We start from the raw sequence: 16,836 nt of genomic DNA, 5'->3' as shown, positions 1-16,836 counted from the left end.
ATATTTACATGTAAATAAAGTATAATTTTTAATGTAAGGAAAAAAAAATATCATCAAGTTGTAAAAATACCTTGATGTGTAGTAAGCTTGTCATCCCTCGATTCTAGATCACCGCTAGGGTTAACGTGCCACGTGGTTCTCATGTGGGAGTCCAGAGCAATCTTCATGTTTGAGCTCAACTGCAGCAGGCAGTACGTGAGGCAGCCGATGAATTCCAGCTCGTGGTTACCCGCGCCAAATATGAGCAACCTTATAATAACAAAAGTTTAAAAATCTGTGTCTTTCTAATAGGTAGGTAATATTGGCAACGAGAAGCAAGTATAGGGGTCCCGAATGTTTTGTGCAGTTGACAGCTGTCAGTTTTCAATAAAAGATACGTTGTTTACGTTGTTTGTACTGATTTGCAGAATCTGCATAAAAAAAATGATCAGACTTTAACAAAGTTGCACTTTTAAAAAAGGTGAAACGTTTTTGTATACAATAGTAAGAAATATATACTATCAAAAAAAACCAAGGAAGCGAGGCGTATTTCATTAGTCGTATAAAACTTACCTGTTAGTCGTCAGCTTATGCAACGCTTCCAAAACAGACATTTGATCCGCGATGGAATCAGTGGAGCGAGACAGGAGAAATAGAATAGTTCGGTTCAGACAATGATGCAATCCTTCCAGAGATATCACTGACGACTTCTTTTTCGCTTGAGTTATTAGTTTTACTATGAAATCGAACACCTAGAAATCATACTTTATGTAAAGAACATTTCTCAAAAGTAATATGTATGAAAACAATCGTTTGAGGGACTTTGACATACCTCGTGAGGATCTCGTGAGAGTTGTCCCTGCCATAGCTTATCAACCAGCCTAGCGGCTAAATAACAAACGTTGGATATGTTCGACTCTGATCCAAACAGCTCAGTGTTCAATAAATTCTCCATGAGTGTGGTCAAAACCTCCGTTTGATACTCTATCTGTTGCTGGCTGGTTGAATTTGGCGGTGAAGCATCCAAAACCAAGTCAATTACCTGGAAGAGGTATAATTTATGATGAAATGACTTATTGGAGGCAGTAGGTACGACCTGTGTCACAAGAAATCGATATACTTTAAGGGCTATGCATGAAGCACTGAACATTAACAGCCTTACATAATTTGTGTATAATAATATCCTGGTGCAAGGAAGCTCTGACGTTGCTATCATTGTCACTATCGTGAGCGTTGGCGGAAGCACGGAAGTGTTACGTAATATGCATTGTGCGTGTTCTACATATCGAACAAGCGTGCAGCAGGCGCGAGATATGCGTACGTTAAACTGGTTTAGTACTCAAGTTACTATCGACGCAGAGGAAATATATACGAAGGTACTTATATGCAAAGAGGACGGTTAATTGCAGCGTTAGTTAAGTTATTTATTAGTCAAGTTTTAGATTTTTAAATAATAAAATTCCCCATATTTACGCAATAAAAGTAGGATCTCCCTGGACCGGAGCTACATGGAGTACAAAACATTGACGGTGGCACTGAGTCAGTCGCATTTTCGGCGTTCTAGAACCAATATGGAAGCTGGTACTCAGTGTTAGTCCTCTTAGATAGCTACCTCAAAGGCATTACTGTTTAGACGTTAATTCATTATATCCGCGTCGGCGATTATTGCGACATGCGAAAAGTTTTATAAATACGTACTACACACAACAGACAACATAATTAAAATGAAATGAAAAACTGCTTTAGCACAAAAAAAAAACATCAACTTTTAGCCAGACAACAAAAATTGCAGCCATGTTTGCAGTAGGAAGTTCTATAGACTGCTGGCATTTAGGTTTCACTAGGCAGGCAAAATCTACATTAACACATAGCTTATTCTTGAGATAAGTCATTCTTAGTCGTAATTCAGCCCTATATTTGGATATTATGAACCTAATTTAAACAAGAAGTTTCTCAGTCGATAATTTTCACTACTTACAAGATTTTATCTCGCATGCTACACAAATTAACATAACATACCGGAGCGGTCTTGCCAGTCACGTTGAGCGGCAGCGAGTCGAGAACGATCACGCGTAAGAAGTCCATAACGCCTTGCCTCACAGGGTGTTGCGTTAACATCCCGGCTTGACTGGCACCCACTATGACCTCCTTCTCAGATCCTGGCGTCGATGCTCCTGAACTTTCTCCACTCTCGCATATTGCTAAAACAACATCCCTTATTTTACTCTCCCATATATGTTTATAAATAGATGGTAATAATGTTAATCACAGGTAGACTTACGCATGTGAATGTCATCCGTAGAGTTCGGCGGAAAGAGGATAGCTGCAAGAGCTGTCAAAACTTCAGCCATCATCATTATGGGAACGAAGTCAGGTAGCGTGTTGTATAGCGAGAATAGGACCTGAAATGTTTGCTATTATTAAGTTCTATTCTTCACTAATTTATTGACGGCAGAAAGTATCCCACAACAATATAGGTATTAATGTATTCTTTTACCCAATTTTTTAAAGCTTACTAAGATTAAGGTTAAGTACTGAATCTTATGTCGACACAAGTTACATAAAACATACCTGAACAATGGCAACAGGATGATCAGCGAGCCATTCCGGGGAGTTAGCCCTGTCTGCGTGTACCAAAGCCCTCACAGCGGCCAGTAGTACGACAACAGCGTCGGAACATAGAGTGATTCTCGCAGACAGTGCGGCGGGGGACTGTCGGGCCGGGGCGGCGGCTCCCCAAGCTGCCCCCCACACGCGTTCCACGGAGACCGTGCGCTCTGAGCACATGGCGCGAACTGGCTGACCGAGAGTAAGTCCGAAAAGGAGGTAGTATAGCTCTGGGATTTGAAGGTGTGCTGGTACCAACCTGTGAAAAGGTTGAGGATTTCTTATAGTAAGCATATGGGGTCATTATGAGATGTCGTAATGGTAAAAATCAAATCTGATAAAAAATAGGATATAGGAGGGTTCAATTCTAATGACCGTTATTATAAGTAAGTAGTCTTAGATCATAAATTGCCTGCATAGTTTGAAAACTTTAATCTGTTGAACCTATGTAACTGTAAAGGTTACAAAGATCATGTAGAATCCTCTGAGCACATGTGGATCTTTTTATTTTAACTTGCCCAAACGAATAAGCCATTGAATTAAGAGTACATTAATATATTTTCTTACCACGCCAGTAGTGTGAAGCCGGGAGTATGCAATAATGACGTGTGTAGATGCGAGTTGGAGTGCACAGTGGTTGTCATGACAACGCCGGCTTGTTGTGGTTGCGCTATCATCTCTGTGTGGCGCAACCAACCTCCGTTACCGATACCTTCTCTGAACCTTCACAAATGGACACAAAAAATAAATTAATATATCCTTAAAAAAATAACAAAGGCATATTTTTGGAATATCTTTGTGGAAAAGTAAAAATACCTTTGCATAATAGCCGATTGCTGTCCTTGTCCGGAACAAAGAACGACCATTATCCTCAACGCCCACAGCACAGAGGTTGGATGTACATTCTCCAACATGAAACTGAGCAGCCAATCCATGCCTAACACTCGCGATATCTCTTCACAGACTATCGTGTTTACAAGATTCCTCGCCGTAAATAGAAGCCCATGTATAACATTGAAGCATTTATTTCTTAATATAATTTGTTCTCCCTCACTCTCACAGTCACTTTCCTTAGGATTTATCCATTTCTCTGTCTGCGATGGTAATGGAAGAGTAAACGCCATGAATTGTCCCAAGCATAAAAGATCACTGGGTCTTGGTTGCCCTCCTAGTAAAGCAGCTAATAATTGTATGAGCACATTCCTTGTGCTAACGACTTTGACGTCGTTTATAATGTAGAGGAGCTTAGATACGAGTTGCAGCTCTCTCATTGTGCGAAGATTGTGCGTTCTGTGGGCTGTTTCCGTCGCCAGTTCTAACAGATGTTCCAAGAGAGACTTGATTAGACCACCTGGAGCGCCGAGCCATACTTCCAGCTCGCATATTAAATCCTAAAAAAGACATTCATAAATTAAACATCTCATTAAATATTTACTTGAATGAAAAACGTTTCCAATATACTTACTTGAAAGGCAGTTAAGTTAGGAATGGAAGAAGTTTCTTTCTGACTATCAACAGTTCCGACGAGACCAAAAATGAGATGAAGTATATGTGAGTTGAGCAATTGTTTCTTTCTCTTCAACAACATGGCCAAAGTTTGGTATCCTTTCCGTCTGTCCATCTCTGCTTGAGCGGCCTTATTCGACCGTACTACGCATACAAGAGCTTTCACGCTTGCGTACAAACATTCCACGTCTTGAGCCATCGCTATTAAACCTAATAATACTGAACAGCCACCAACTGTATCAATCTAGAAGAAAACAAGTAAATGGAAAACTTGTACACTGAAAAATATTTTTTTTTTTAGACCATATATGTTAAAATTCCCACTTACCATTATGGCAGCAGGTTTCGGACAAAATACTCTGACGCCCAAATATCCCACGACGGTCCCTCCCAAACACCTCGCTGGGCCCATAAGATGTCCCGCAGAGTTATGCAATATCCTGATAGGGGTCGCATTCTCATGGGACGACATCCCCAACATTTTCGCTATAGCTTTATTATCATTCTTACTGTAAACTTTACGTATTTTAGCCAATGTCAATTGCGACATTGCACGTGCGTTGATGCCGAATACGACCTTTTCTTCGGCGACTAGAGGGGCTAATGGCTCCTGGTATTGTCCAGATGGTAAGGGTGCTTGTAACGTGCCAACGTAGTGTGGGCCTAATTGGTAGACTATGGATACTGTTTGCGCTGGAAGGACCTATAAAATATGTTTAGTTTAAACAATCATTCAAATTGGAGAAAATAAGATCTAAAATGTTCTAATATATGTATGCTTTAAATGAGCCCAATAATTATTATGTCCAAAAGATATTGACCATTAGGCCTAACAAACTTCAATAAAAGTTAACGATTTCATTTACCTAACCAGTATTTCAAGTTTGAACGTATGACCAGTCCAATTTTCAAAATGTGATATTGTGTGATTCACTAACTTTGCACAGCGAACACTTTGGTATCATGGGGATATTTTGTAACGGCAAACATTTTATACATTTATCACTTGCTTGAATTATGCATAAGGTACTTCGTTATACATAAGGTACTTACATCTTCAAGCAACAGCGCAGGCCCCTGTCGCCACACGAGCTTGGAGTACCGTCTCCAGTGCGGCGGGGTGCCCAGCACGCAGTACACGCTGGAGGCGCCCGACAGCGTGGCCGCGCCGCCGCCCGGGTTCGCGCTCACGTAATGCAGCTTACCCGAGTGCATGTGCTGGCCTGCAAGATGCCATTTTTTAAAGATTTGAATTTAGAACAAGGCCATAGCTATGCGGGATTTCACTGTTATTTAAATTAAGTGAACATGAGAGAACATGTCAGTACACTTTTTTATTTTCGTTAGTGACGTTCACGTGGTTCACTCGGGAGACGTGAACTGTGGACAGTGACGTAATAAATGGTGTCCTTAACGAAATTGCCGAACTGTTATAGCAGAACATTTCAAATATTTTTATTAGTATTTTGTTGTTCAGTTGCAATGCAAACTTTCTGGTAAGTAGCTAATTACTGTATAGTATATCTTTTTACTACGGTACTAACTAAAGTGTGAAGTTCAGAGATCTGAATTTTCATTCAGATGTCGTCTTCAAAAAATATACCTTCACAAGATATTTCGAACCTTATCAAACAGTACTAAATTTGAAAATCAACTAAATGAATTCATAAACAAAATTATTGCTAGAACATACCATCTAAATACAATGAGAAGGAGGAATTCTTGAGCACAGCTCGATTGAGTACGAGCACCAGGTGGTGCCATTGTCCTTCATGTTGTAGATCTGGGCACCACACTCGGGCTCCACATTCGCCTGAACCTTCGGGCTCCCATTCACCGACATCTGTGAGAGTAGAAGAGTAATGTAATAAATCAGAAACATAATTGAATTTCTCTCCTACAACAACTAGATTATTGGATAGGAAAGTTACATTCAATTACACAAATACATTATTTGATTGGTGAATAACTTACTGTGTGGCACTAAAGTTTCCTGCGTAGATATAATGATAGCCTTGTCTCTCGCCGATAGTACCATAGTGAGACAAACGAGATGTTCATCCCGGCTATTGTTTATATTCCGTACTAGAGTCAACAAGCGGACACAGTGGGGGTCCGAGCGAGGGTCCGAATACTTCTCGACACATATCCAAGTTGAATACGTAAGGCCAGTTTGTGGCGGAAACACGCGGTCACCTTAAACAAAACGTTGACGTCATCATAATATCAACTCTTCAAAATAAAAATTTGATAATAAAACTCACTGGGCCGCCAACTACCTGAACCAATTCCACCTAAAGTGGCAGTGTCTTGTGTTCCGAGAGCGTTTAGATTGGCCGATTGGGGCGCTATACTTGGCAAGTATAGGCAGCCAAATCCTTCGGCTGACATGTCGAATTCGACAAATGGAGGGAGAGTACAAGAATTTTGAGATCTGAAGAAAAAAGGAAAATCATACTCAAATTATTGCCTTCCAACAAAAATACCACTCAGTTAAAATAAAAAAAAGTTAGAATGGCCATTACCTGTAATCTCTAGGCGTCGTCATCGATACTAAAGTTTTGATCCTAGTAAGTGGCACGGGCCCACCAGGTTTACAAACCTGTCCGGGTTCTGGGGCCACGCAATTCAAAGGGTTACCCATTCGCAAGAATTCCCTGGAAACACCATTATTGTTAAGGTAATTCATGTGCTACATAAATGGGGAAAATTATGTTGAATTCTTTTTTAGTACCATATTTTGAAATGTTTGAATGTTATTCTACAATGCCATTCATAGTAATTATTACATATAATATCCGTGTGTTTACCATACAATTAGCACACCAGTTATAATCTAGTCAGTTCAGTTGACTGTTACTATATTTAGTTATCACCTGATTTTGTAAAGCACATATAACGCTCAGTTGTTTACAATCATTATTAAACAGATTTTGAATATGCGGAAAATGTATGATATAAACACAATAAATATAGTAAACTCTGCTCATCAAGAACCCTATGTACATATTTATCCCTGTCCAAAATGCTTACTACGTAATTAACATATTTTAAGCCGTCCGGGATATGGCGTAGCCCAACCAAGAACATTTCATAAATTTCTAACAACTATAGACTTTATGATCATTGAAATAGAATCTAAAATTAAACGACCGTGACTTTCATCACCGCGTCAATTCTCACAGTTGTGATAATGGGTTTATTTATTTCTGTTAGTTTTACAATAACACGATGATCTATATCCACTGAGCTTCTACTTATTCGATATCGTTTATTATTAAGCCGGCTTTTGACTATGGGATGTAATAGGTATAATACATATTATATCCTAAGACATAATATTTTAGCGCACGTCATACAAATTATTATATCTCAGTGAGAAAATATCTATCTTCTCCATTAGTGAAAAGCCAGCTTTATTTATTTTATTTAATAGTCATTTACCTGAGTTCGGAAGGTCTAAGCGCGTGGGCAGCGAGTCTTTCCAACATATACATGGCGGGCGCGTGTAATGGATGTCGTTCGGCCCGCAGCGCCGCCCCGCACACACGGAGCACTACGCCCGCAAGCCCCGCACCGCACATCACTTGCTGGTTGCGTTCGCTATGTGGAAAAAACAATATTTATTTAGATTATAGAAAGATAATATTATAAAGCTGAAGAGTTTGTTTGTTTGTTTGAACGCGCTAATCTCAGGAACTACTGGTCCGATTTGAAAAATTCTTTCAGTGTTAGATAGCCCATTTATCGCGGAAGGCTATAGGCTAGGCTTTTTATCCGGGTTCGTGCAGAGGTTTCCACGGGATGCGGGTGAAACCGCTGGCAGAAGCATAAAATTATCATAATTTTTATTTAGATATAGTAAATGGAAAACAGTTTGGAAATTAAAAATGAAGCTAAGACAAAAGGTGCTTAGTCAAAAATCCTTCTCAAGAAGAATTAAAAGATCTCACATCTCGATGGGGCTGTGTCCATTTTACTACGATTTGAATAGAGATAGAGAGCTGTATACGATATAAATATTGCAAGAAACTTGCAGGCGAAAGTCCCTGCTAGATAAAAACTTCTAAAATATTTAGTAATTCGATTTATACAGTAAGTTATGAGCCGAATATCCAACTATCTTACCTCCTCACGAGACTTTTAAGCACGTGCGCCAAGTAATCCCGTATGGCTCTAGCATGTGCCTCATGTTCTGGAGGTCGGGGCAATGCTGGTAACAGTTTAGCGAGAACTATAACTACTCCCGAGTGTATCACCCACGCCTCGCCGTTGTTACTGCCCGTCGACAAGTTTAAGGGTGCTGTCCGACCCGCTGGTTTTGACTGGAAAGGAAATTATTTTCACTATAGTAATAAGATAAAAATTACATAATCATGTATTGGGGTTTTCATCCACCGATTAAAGAGTGGTGACATTTTGACCCACGTTCACCGACAACGTTAACGTCAGTTTTCTTAAAACAACCGTTTACCATGAAGGAAATTCACACCCCTTATTAAAGTAAAAAGTAATTGAAGGAAAACGGACTTTTATGTTGTCGGTGCAAATGGGTCGAAAGCAGTCTCAGTCAAAACCCTTTTACACCTTACCTCATTGATAGCAGAGCTCTGACGAGTCAAACTTGGAGATTTGACATTGAGCGATCCGCAGAAAGTAGGCTTATCGAAAGAGTCCAATGCGACATCGTACAAAAGTCGCAGAATTATGCACGCATGCACAAACACTACTGGTACTTTGTCAGGAAAACTGTAGGAAAAGAAAAATAATTTAAGTAACATGCGACCAATTTAGAAGAGATCGTTAGAAATATACATAGGGGTTCTCACGTCATTTCCAATATATTGCTTGTAAATATTTCATGGAAAACTTCGTAGAGTTCCGCATCGCCGGGTTCCGTATCATTCTGGAGTTCCGTCTCGTTTATAAAACAGCCTAAAAGACGTATCGTCTCACAAAGGGTTGTCATGCATATCTGTAAAGAAAATATAAATATTTAAATGATTGTTATTACCTTTCGGAAATTGAAATACGTAGGTAAACGGCGCAATACTGACCTCGTGATGAAAAAACTTCGCATTAGCCGGCTCAAATCTCATAGCCGTACTAATAGTGTAGAACACAATATGTATTAGCTGTAGCATATCCTTGTCCATCGGCTCATCGCCTTTCAGTTTGCCTTCCAAAGAGACTAGAACACTTGTTACGTACACAAAACCGCTGACCTGTGAAAACGTTACAAGAACAATAATCAGACTAGACAATCGATATATGCTTGAGCATGAAGTTCAATCAACTGGAAAACGCGCAGTTAAACGCTTCATAGAGCTACCACGTCGTAGTATTAAATGACATTACGAATTTATATTAAGAAAGCATTGAAATATATTGATTTGGAACTCCATTTGTACCTTCTCATCAGTCTCCTTAAAAAAAAATTACCTTTCTAAAAATAGTTCTGGTCCGATGTGAGTCCCGTAAGCAAGCCAACAAGGCTTTCAATATATGCAATTTCAGTAGAAGCGCATCGTTAGGTGCTGCATGCATTCCGCAAAGTAATGCCGACATGTCTTCTTCACCTGACCCACTCACTATTAGTTCTCTTACCACACCTTTAACAACACAAAATATAGAAATTAAAACAAATAAACATAACATGTTCTAAGGGTAGGCTCAATAAAAATATATGTAGTTTGGATATCTTACCTAAAGCCTTACTTCTACAAGATTCATACACAACCATTCCATGTACACATTTTGCCCCGCCACAATCTCGGAACACATTACAATTGTTAGAGTTTGCGTTCAACAACGCTGTAAGGCCTTCCATCACTAACGATCCTAGTTCCTCTTCTTCTTCGTCCAAATTGGGGTCTCTGATCAAAGAGTCATGTCGAGTAGACTGTCTTTTCTTTCTTTCGGGAGCTTTGGGGGACTCATTGGGTGCCTGTTCGTGGGAAGGCGAATCGGATGGGTCTCTTTTGCTCCTTTCCTCTTCAAGAATTTGTTTGTCTTTAAGGAATACTGCGTAGCGAGATAGGCACGTCACGAAAACTTCTAGCATACCAACCTCCCGATAAACGTCTTTGAAAATTGCGTTATGTCTGTAACATAAGATATGATTAGGATTTATATTAGTCTGTATAAGTATCTAAATAAATCGCAGGTAATATGACTTACTTTAAAATATTCAAAAGTGTTTTCATACACAATATACTACACGTTCTCGATCTATTCGCTTTCAATAAAAGCGACAGCGATATTAATTCCTTGCACGGCACGAAATTTAGTTGGAAAACAATAAACTCGAGCAATTCGAAGAATTTTTCTTGTATTTCAGCGTTCTTAGTGTAAATTCTTTCCGAGAATTGACTGAGTGTGTTTTGATTTTCCAGTATGAAATAGTTTGCATTGTCGGCGTGATACACGCTCGATATCGCGTCTAATATCGTGCAGCATAACGCGGGGGAAGTTGACTTCATAAATACTGATTGTAACACCTGTAACATTGAACGTAATATTTTATAACAATACTTTAGCAACGCCAATTTAAATTCTTGCTGCTTATTTCATACATACCTGAAAAGCTTGTACATTCCTCACAGCCTGGCCCGGGGTCGTTGGCTGCGGTAAGACAAAGCCCTGCAGTTGAAACAGTTCGGTGTTGGCTCGCGTCGGTCGTAGCTCGGAGAAGCCGCACGCACACAGCGACGATATCATCAGTACGAGGTTACGCAAAGCGGCCCGCGCTTCCGTACCACTCACACGTTCTTCTTCTAACCTTTATTTATTGAACAAACGACTAGTTAAATAGACTAAAAAGAGGATTTATTTAACAATAATAAAAAGTGCAAAACATTTACAAAAAAAAAGTTCTATAAACTCACTAGTAATTAGAAAAACCATAAGCTACAGTGAAGTGCTTACCCTGATGTCAAATAATCGGGTACACCTTGTCTCTCATGTCTGTGATAAACGAAACAAAACATAGGTAAAAAATAAATAAAACAAAATAGAAAGTGTGCAGTTACATGCAATTACAACCAACTACCTAAATACTCAACATGCTCATGCTGTTTAAATATATAACATTAATGACCCCCATGTAGATCGGAAACTTACTTTAGAAGAAATTCAGATAGAAATAAGTAGCCTTGGCAAGAACGGAAATCATCCAGTAATAATTGACTAACTTCACTTGAATCCTTTAGGAAACAGAATACTGCTACGAACATTTCGACAACCTGTGAAAAAACAATTTGCATTTTTAATCCAATTTACTACTTAGTCACAAGTCAATAAGGATAATTTTGCAGAAACATTACCTCTAGAGGTGTCAATTCTGGTATCCTTTGCATGTTTTCTATGCAAAGTGCCACACATCCTTTATCTGCAAAAACAGCATTAAATTAATAAACTAGTTAAACTTGACCTTTTAATCAGCTCCATCAATTCACCAAACAGATTAATTGGACTAGATCCAATAATCATTTAAAATAGGAATTAGTTGTTTATCAAATTGACCTACATGACTATAGGTACTTACTATGTATGTACTGAACAACAGATTGCGTCAAACCATGTCTAGATAAGGTCATGAGCACTTCAGCTGCAGATTTCCTCCACATTATGTTGTGCGGCGCACACCACGACGTTATAGCAGAGAATAGTAAACTGAGATCATCTTTTCGTGCTAGCTCCTCACATGGAAAGGGATGACTGCATAATCTCACAAGAACCTAAAATATGAACAAAGGCATGTTATGTTTTCATGAAGTATTCAAATAATTCAGACAAACACATAAATAAAATATGTTTTATTTGCTAAGCATGCCGCCAGTGAGTAAGCAAACACTTCAACCTGCAGTATATTTACTTTAGTGTTTGAATATTTATCTGCACTACTAAGTGTGTTGCAAATAAAATTGATAGTACACATTTGCTATCATCAATACGAGTTAGATTATAGAATCAATAAAATATTATATTATTATCAGGATTGCTAATGTAGTGTATCAAATATTTACCAAACCTGCTGTTAAAATATCTGATATTTATACTGAACATTCAAGGCCAACATTTATCACAGGAATATTATTTAAAACTGATGCACTTAGAGTAGTTTTTACCTGTACAAATATTTTCTGCAGTAATATTCGCCTTTCTCTAGGTGTAAAATCACTATTCCCATCTTGAACATCTGCTTCCGACTCCGGTATTTCAGGTAGATCAAAGAATAGGTACAAACATTTCACTAATGTTGACGGTATTGATGCAGTGGTCATGACCTACAAATGAAATTTTTATGAACAACTATGATAAGACCTCCTCCAATGGCCTTGATCATGTATTTTCACAAAAAATACTGACTGCTTATAAAAAGGAGACAATCAGTGCAAAGATTGTGTTTAAAATTAGAGTTTAAAATAGAGTATTAGAAAAAAATTGGGATAATATGTTCTATTTATTTTGCAAGATATTTGATACCAGGAAAATATTCAAGTATGTATATATATAGGGAAGATATTAATTACATGTATCAATAAAATTTTATTATACTGTCTAGGTAGTAATGACCCTTGTAGAAACCCTTTGAGTAAATAATATGATGAGGACATGAAAATAAATGTACCTGTATTAATGACTGATCACCGGCAGCCAAGAGGTTTAGCGTTGAGAGTAACATCCAGCCATTACTTGATTCCTCAGAATTTTCTATTTCTAGGAACTTAGCAATAGCACAGCTAGCTGCCTCTGTACTTTGGTTACTAGCCCTTTTTCTTATCTCTGACACCATGAGCTTGGAAACTTGCTGACAGAACGATAGGATATCCCAGAACTTTTCATTCATCTCACTTGATGGACTAGTGCCAAACACCTATGGAGAAGTACTTACATCATCATACAAGCAGTGAAAAGAAACTAAATAATTGGAATAGCTTAGAATAATAACTAGGATGAGAATTCAGCTCAAATCTGAACTTGTAAGATTAGAATCACTTGAGAAATTTAATTGGTTGAATTTGAAATCAAGTAAGTTTTAAAATTAAATATGAACTATTCCACATTAACATTAAACTAGTGCGAAAATTTAATACTACCTATCCATAAATTAGGCTCCCAAACAGATTAGTATGGAACAGTCTCTCACAATATTGTGGCTATTGTTTTTATATGTAGCTATTAAGCTAGGCAGTGTGTTTTAATATCGATTGAATAATATTACGTGGATAAATAATTACATTTATTGATCAGCATACGTCTAATACATTATGGTCCATAATTTATAATTGAAAATATTAAGAACAAACTCTTGTTACTTACCTTACAAAAAAGAGGTAGCATATTGTACAGTTTATCATCCTTTTCGGCATCTGTAAGGGGTTGCGGTGGATGTGTATACTCCGCAAATAGCTTCTTCAGATGCATGAGGCCTAGTTGGACGTGAGACGACGAGCTGGAAGCCTCGGCACTCTCAGGAGATGCCGAAGTAGTCGCCCCACGCAATTTGCGCATTAGATTCATTTTTGGATTTCCAAATCGTTACGTTTACACTATGACGCACATTTTTTTGTTTTTGGATTTTATGTAGAAATAAACATTTTTATAAAATAACAATAAACATTGATTTTCATTTAAATAATATGAAATGATACCACCATTTTGCACAGTTATTAGACATTTAAAATGTTTATGGAATACATAACTTAATATGAGTGAACTAAAAATATCTATTTATGACGATAATTATTTTCTTGGTTTTTCTTTTGTAAATTGATTGATTATTTTCTGATAGGTACTTTCGTACGCCCACACATACAGACTATATTTTGCCCACACTGCAACAAAACTTGCCATAGGTAAATAAAGAAATTCATCAGTAACTCCGAATGCGTACCGGTTCCTACTCAAAGAAGCAATAATTTCACTTTTTCGTAGAAGGGGGTCAGCCCTTCTCCTGCTTTTCTGGATGCAATGGCAATCAAAGTTAGGTCAATAAGTAGAACTTGAGATTCTGTAAATTGAAATTCCACTGCTACTACTAAGTTTCGCAGCGAAGTTAAGCGGAGCCGTATCGGAAACAATAATCGTAAGGAATCTAGCAAAGTAAGCCGAAACGGCTCTCCATATTGCCTCAAAGTCAAAGTCAAAGTCAAAGTCAAAGCTCTTTATTCCCTCTTTATTTATAGCCTCTCATTCACCTAACGATAGACATGCGGTAGCAGTAGCGGCAGAGCGGCAGCCAAATATAATTATATCACATCATTCACATCGTCTCCGATACCATTATATTACACTGTGAGGCTAACGTTGAAAGGCTACTCTATCTGTGGATCCAGCGATTTTTTTATCTGTTTCTATCAAAGTCAAACTAAGCTTGTGTCAAATAAATGTCAATCTCATGTTGGTTTTCGTTGCCCGTTGCCAGATTTTTGATGTCAAATCGTTTCGCGTGTGAAAGAAATAGTATCTTAAAATATACGTGAATCTCTTGCACGTTTTCTTGACGATAACATACAAGATTCTTCAATTAAAATGCCAGAAGACCAGAACCTTGTGCAATGTTATAACCGTGGCTGCGGTCAAATGTTTGACCCCAGTAAAAATGACAAAGGTAAAATTTCTAGACTTTTCCATATCCTGTATGTATTAGATTACAAGCTTCATTCACCTACAATAATTACTTACAGAGGACTGGGGTACAACCAATGAATGTAAATGTAGACTGTCATTTTGAGCTAATAGAATATAATACCTACATGATTCAATATCGATTGTAACAATTGCAGATGAATGCCGTCACCACCCCGGCACTCCTGTATTCCACGATGCATATAAAGGCTGGTCTTGCTGCAACAAGAAAAGTGTTGACTTTACCGAATTCTTGAATATCAAGGGATGTACACTGTCAAAGCATTCTAATGAGGTAAGCTAAGTTTGTAACTTAGTTTTAATGGTATGTTTACAAATTGAAATGTTTAATCAATAATGAATTCTAATCTTTCTAGAAACCTCCCGAACCTGAGAAGAAGGCTTTAGACAAAGAGTTGGATAAAAAGGAAGTAATTGAAGTGAGGGCACCAGTAGTTGGCCCACAACTGCCAAGGCCTCCATTTGAGACGCCTCTGGTTACAGTGAAACCCACTATAGCTGAAGCCTTAAAGCAAGCTGTACAAAATACATCACAACCAACAGCTGCTTCCACTGATGGGTAAGTTAATCTAAAGTTATGGTAACCACTATTACTACTACACTACTACTTATTTATTTGGATGAAGGTTTTGTAATAAACATTTATACAAAGACTATTTAATGTAAGTCTATTCATACAGAACATAAACTTTTTAACCTTTATCTTTATTAATATACTATTATTTTAAATCACCTTGTGTGCATGAGATCTCTCTCAATATTTGCATCTAAACTTATAACTCATCTTCCCTTCACAGAAGTATAGCAATTGGCACATCTTGCAAGAATGGAGGGTGTGGAGTGACTTATGAGGGGCCGCATTCCAATGATAGCATGTGTACTCACCACCCTGGCTGCCCAGTGTTCCATGAAGGTCTTAAGTTTTGGTCCTGTTGTCAGAAAAGAACTACAGACTTCAACACTTTCCTAAGTCAACCTGGATGCACAACTGGCACCCATAAATGGACTAAAGAGGTTGGTTTTCAATTTAGAAATACTTTTTTGTGGGTAAATCATGTAAAGCTGTTTTGATTTGTCTCTAGCTAAACATAACTAAAGAGAGGAAACAATCATGGTTCCATCAGTGAATTATGTACTATATAGAAAGTTCTGAACAGTTATTTTGTACCACTCAACTGTACTTGTACGTACTTTGTACTACACCTAGCACCTATGTATCCTTATGTAGTCTCCTATTTACTCACTTATATAGTCCATTATGTACTTATGTTCTTTTTTATATACAATTTAAGATCTTTTTAATAAACTTCTTTTACCTTCTTTCAGGGTACACCTGCAGGAACTGTGAAGTGTCGTTGGGACTGGCACCAAACACCTGAGCATGTAATTGTTAGTGTGTACGCCAAGAAGTATGATCCTGTACTAAGTTATGTAAAACTGAATCCTATCCGCCTGAACACAAAATTGGTATTCCGAGAGCAAGGTGATGCATCATTTGAATTGGATTTAGAACTCAGAGGTGTGAGTATACATTACCAATAGAATATTTACCATGCTTGAAAAGGAATCACAACTCCAAATTACTTATGAATACTTTTGCTATTGCAGGTTATCAGTGTAGAAAATAGCAGTGCATCAATGTTGTCAACAAAAATTGAGATAAAGTTAAAGAAAGGCGAGCCAGGAGCATGGAGCAAATTGGATTTTCCTCGAACAGAGCCCAAGAAAGAAGAAGCCCCAAAACCTGTGGAACCAGCAGCTGATGACTATGAGGACCTTTCCACAGTAGAAGCTATACAATCTATGGGGAAAGTTAATGTAACTGGTTGAAAAACTATAACTAAATCTATATTTTGTAGTTAACTATATTTTTTATTAAGCACAATGTTGTTCTCAGTGACATAACTTTATTGTATTTTTCTGCTCTAATGGTAGATGTGCATTTATTCATTGAAAATAAAATGTGCTTGTACTATTATGACCCTTATGTTTCATTTTTGGGAAGTTTGGGAGTTGAAAATAAAACCACATGTGAATGTTAACTCCTTGATCAAATCAAACATATTTATATACATGCTATAGTATTTTTCT

General features: G+C 37.8%; 2 protein-coding genes across 6 annotated transcripts in view; one reads left to right on the top strand and one right to left on the bottom strand.

Annotated features, from left to right (window-relative positions):
* Positions 1 to 13,942, bottom strand: part of LOC110370670 (WD repeat and FYVE domain-containing protein 3) — a 28,662-nt gene extending 14,720 nt beyond the window's left edge. Inside the window, exons 1-32 of one of the 5 annotated variants that reach the window (XM_064037636.1) lie at positions 13,417 to 13,942; positions 12,725 to 12,970; positions 12,222 to 12,380; positions 11,639 to 11,831; positions 11,418 to 11,482; positions 11,215 to 11,336; positions 11,020 to 11,058; positions 10,672 to 10,873; positions 10,273 to 10,592; positions 9,799 to 10,196; positions 9,535 to 9,704; positions 9,150 to 9,317; positions 8,922 to 9,067; positions 8,685 to 8,841; positions 8,221 to 8,417; positions 7,537 to 7,695; positions 6,618 to 6,749; positions 6,357 to 6,526; positions 6,067 to 6,288; positions 5,786 to 5,935; positions 5,146 to 5,315; positions 4,421 to 4,795; positions 4,052 to 4,336; positions 3,403 to 3,977; positions 3,154 to 3,309; positions 2,551 to 2,845; positions 2,261 to 2,381; positions 1,999 to 2,180; positions 1,453 to 1,539; positions 812 to 1,021; positions 553 to 731; positions 71 to 249 (exon numbers count right to left, since the gene is read on the bottom strand). In XM_064037636.1, the coding sequence (XP_063893706.1) occupies positions 71 to 249; positions 553 to 731; positions 812 to 1,021; positions 1,453 to 1,539; positions 1,999 to 2,180; positions 2,261 to 2,381; positions 2,551 to 2,845; positions 3,154 to 3,309; positions 3,403 to 3,977; positions 4,052 to 4,336; positions 4,421 to 4,795; positions 5,146 to 5,315; positions 5,786 to 5,935; positions 6,067 to 6,288; positions 6,357 to 6,526; positions 6,618 to 6,749; positions 7,537 to 7,695; positions 8,221 to 8,417; positions 8,685 to 8,841; positions 8,922 to 9,067; positions 9,150 to 9,317; positions 9,535 to 9,704; positions 9,799 to 10,196; positions 10,273 to 10,592; positions 10,672 to 10,873; positions 11,020 to 11,058; positions 11,215 to 11,336; positions 11,418 to 11,482; positions 11,639 to 11,831; positions 12,222 to 12,380; positions 12,725 to 12,970; positions 13,417 to 13,617 (6,430 nt within the window). In that variant the 5' untranslated portion in view covers positions 13,618 to 13,942. The remainder of the gene's footprint in view (positions 1 to 70; positions 250 to 552; positions 732 to 811; positions 1,022 to 1,452; positions 1,540 to 1,998; positions 2,181 to 2,260; positions 2,382 to 2,550; positions 2,846 to 3,153; positions 3,310 to 3,402; positions 3,978 to 4,051; positions 4,337 to 4,420; positions 4,796 to 5,145; positions 5,316 to 5,785; positions 5,936 to 6,066; positions 6,289 to 6,356; positions 6,527 to 6,617; positions 6,750 to 7,536; positions 7,696 to 8,220; positions 8,418 to 8,684; positions 8,842 to 8,921; positions 9,068 to 9,149; positions 9,318 to 9,534; positions 9,705 to 9,798; positions 10,197 to 10,272; positions 10,593 to 10,671; positions 10,874 to 11,019; positions 11,059 to 11,214; positions 11,337 to 11,417; positions 11,483 to 11,638; positions 11,832 to 12,221; positions 12,381 to 12,724; positions 12,971 to 13,416) is intronic. The other 4 variants (XM_064037638.1, XM_064037640.1, XM_064037639.1 and 1 more) reach the window with 4 other exon arrangements.
* A 533-nt stretch (positions 13,943 to 14,475) lies between these two features.
* On the top strand, positions 14,476 to 16,726 carry LOC110370737 (cysteine and histidine-rich domain-containing protein morgana). Its single transcript, XM_021326652.3, has 6 exons — positions 14,476 to 14,707; positions 14,883 to 15,019; positions 15,102 to 15,304; positions 15,543 to 15,759; positions 16,072 to 16,266; positions 16,354 to 16,726. The coding sequence occupies exons 1-6, from the start codon at positions 14,629 to 14,631 to the stop codon at positions 16,573 to 16,575; spliced, it is 1,053 nt and encodes a 350-aa protein (XP_021182327.3). The 5' UTR covers positions 14,476 to 14,628; the 3' UTR covers positions 16,576 to 16,726.
* The last annotated feature ends 110 nt before the right edge of the window (positions 16,727 to 16,836 follow it).

The sequence above is a fragment of the Helicoverpa armigera genome, chromosome 13 (genome assembly GCF_030705265.1).
Source record: "Helicoverpa armigera isolate CAAS_96S chromosome 13, ASM3070526v1, whole genome shotgun sequence".
In the NCBI taxonomy this organism is placed as follows: domain Eukaryota; kingdom Metazoa; phylum Arthropoda; class Insecta; order Lepidoptera; family Noctuidae; genus Helicoverpa; species Helicoverpa armigera.
The sequence above is the reverse complement of the archived record's forward strand: the minus strand, read 5'-3'. Positions and strand labels throughout refer to the sequence as shown.

Bases quoted from the DNA above. Each gene is read 5' to 3' on its own strand.
- LOC110370737 (XM_021326652.3), top strand. From the start codon at position 14,629: ATGCCAGAAGACCAGAACCTTGTGCAATGTTATAACCGTGGCTGCGGT. The intron at 15,305-15,542 runs GTAAGTTAATCT...TTCCCTTCACAG, and splicing joins ACAGCTGCTTCCACTGATGG to AAGTATAGCAATTGGCACAT. The intron at 16,267-16,353 runs GTGAGTATACAT...TTGCTATTGCAG, and splicing joins TGGATTTAGAACTCAGAGGT to GTTATCAGTGTAGAAAATAG.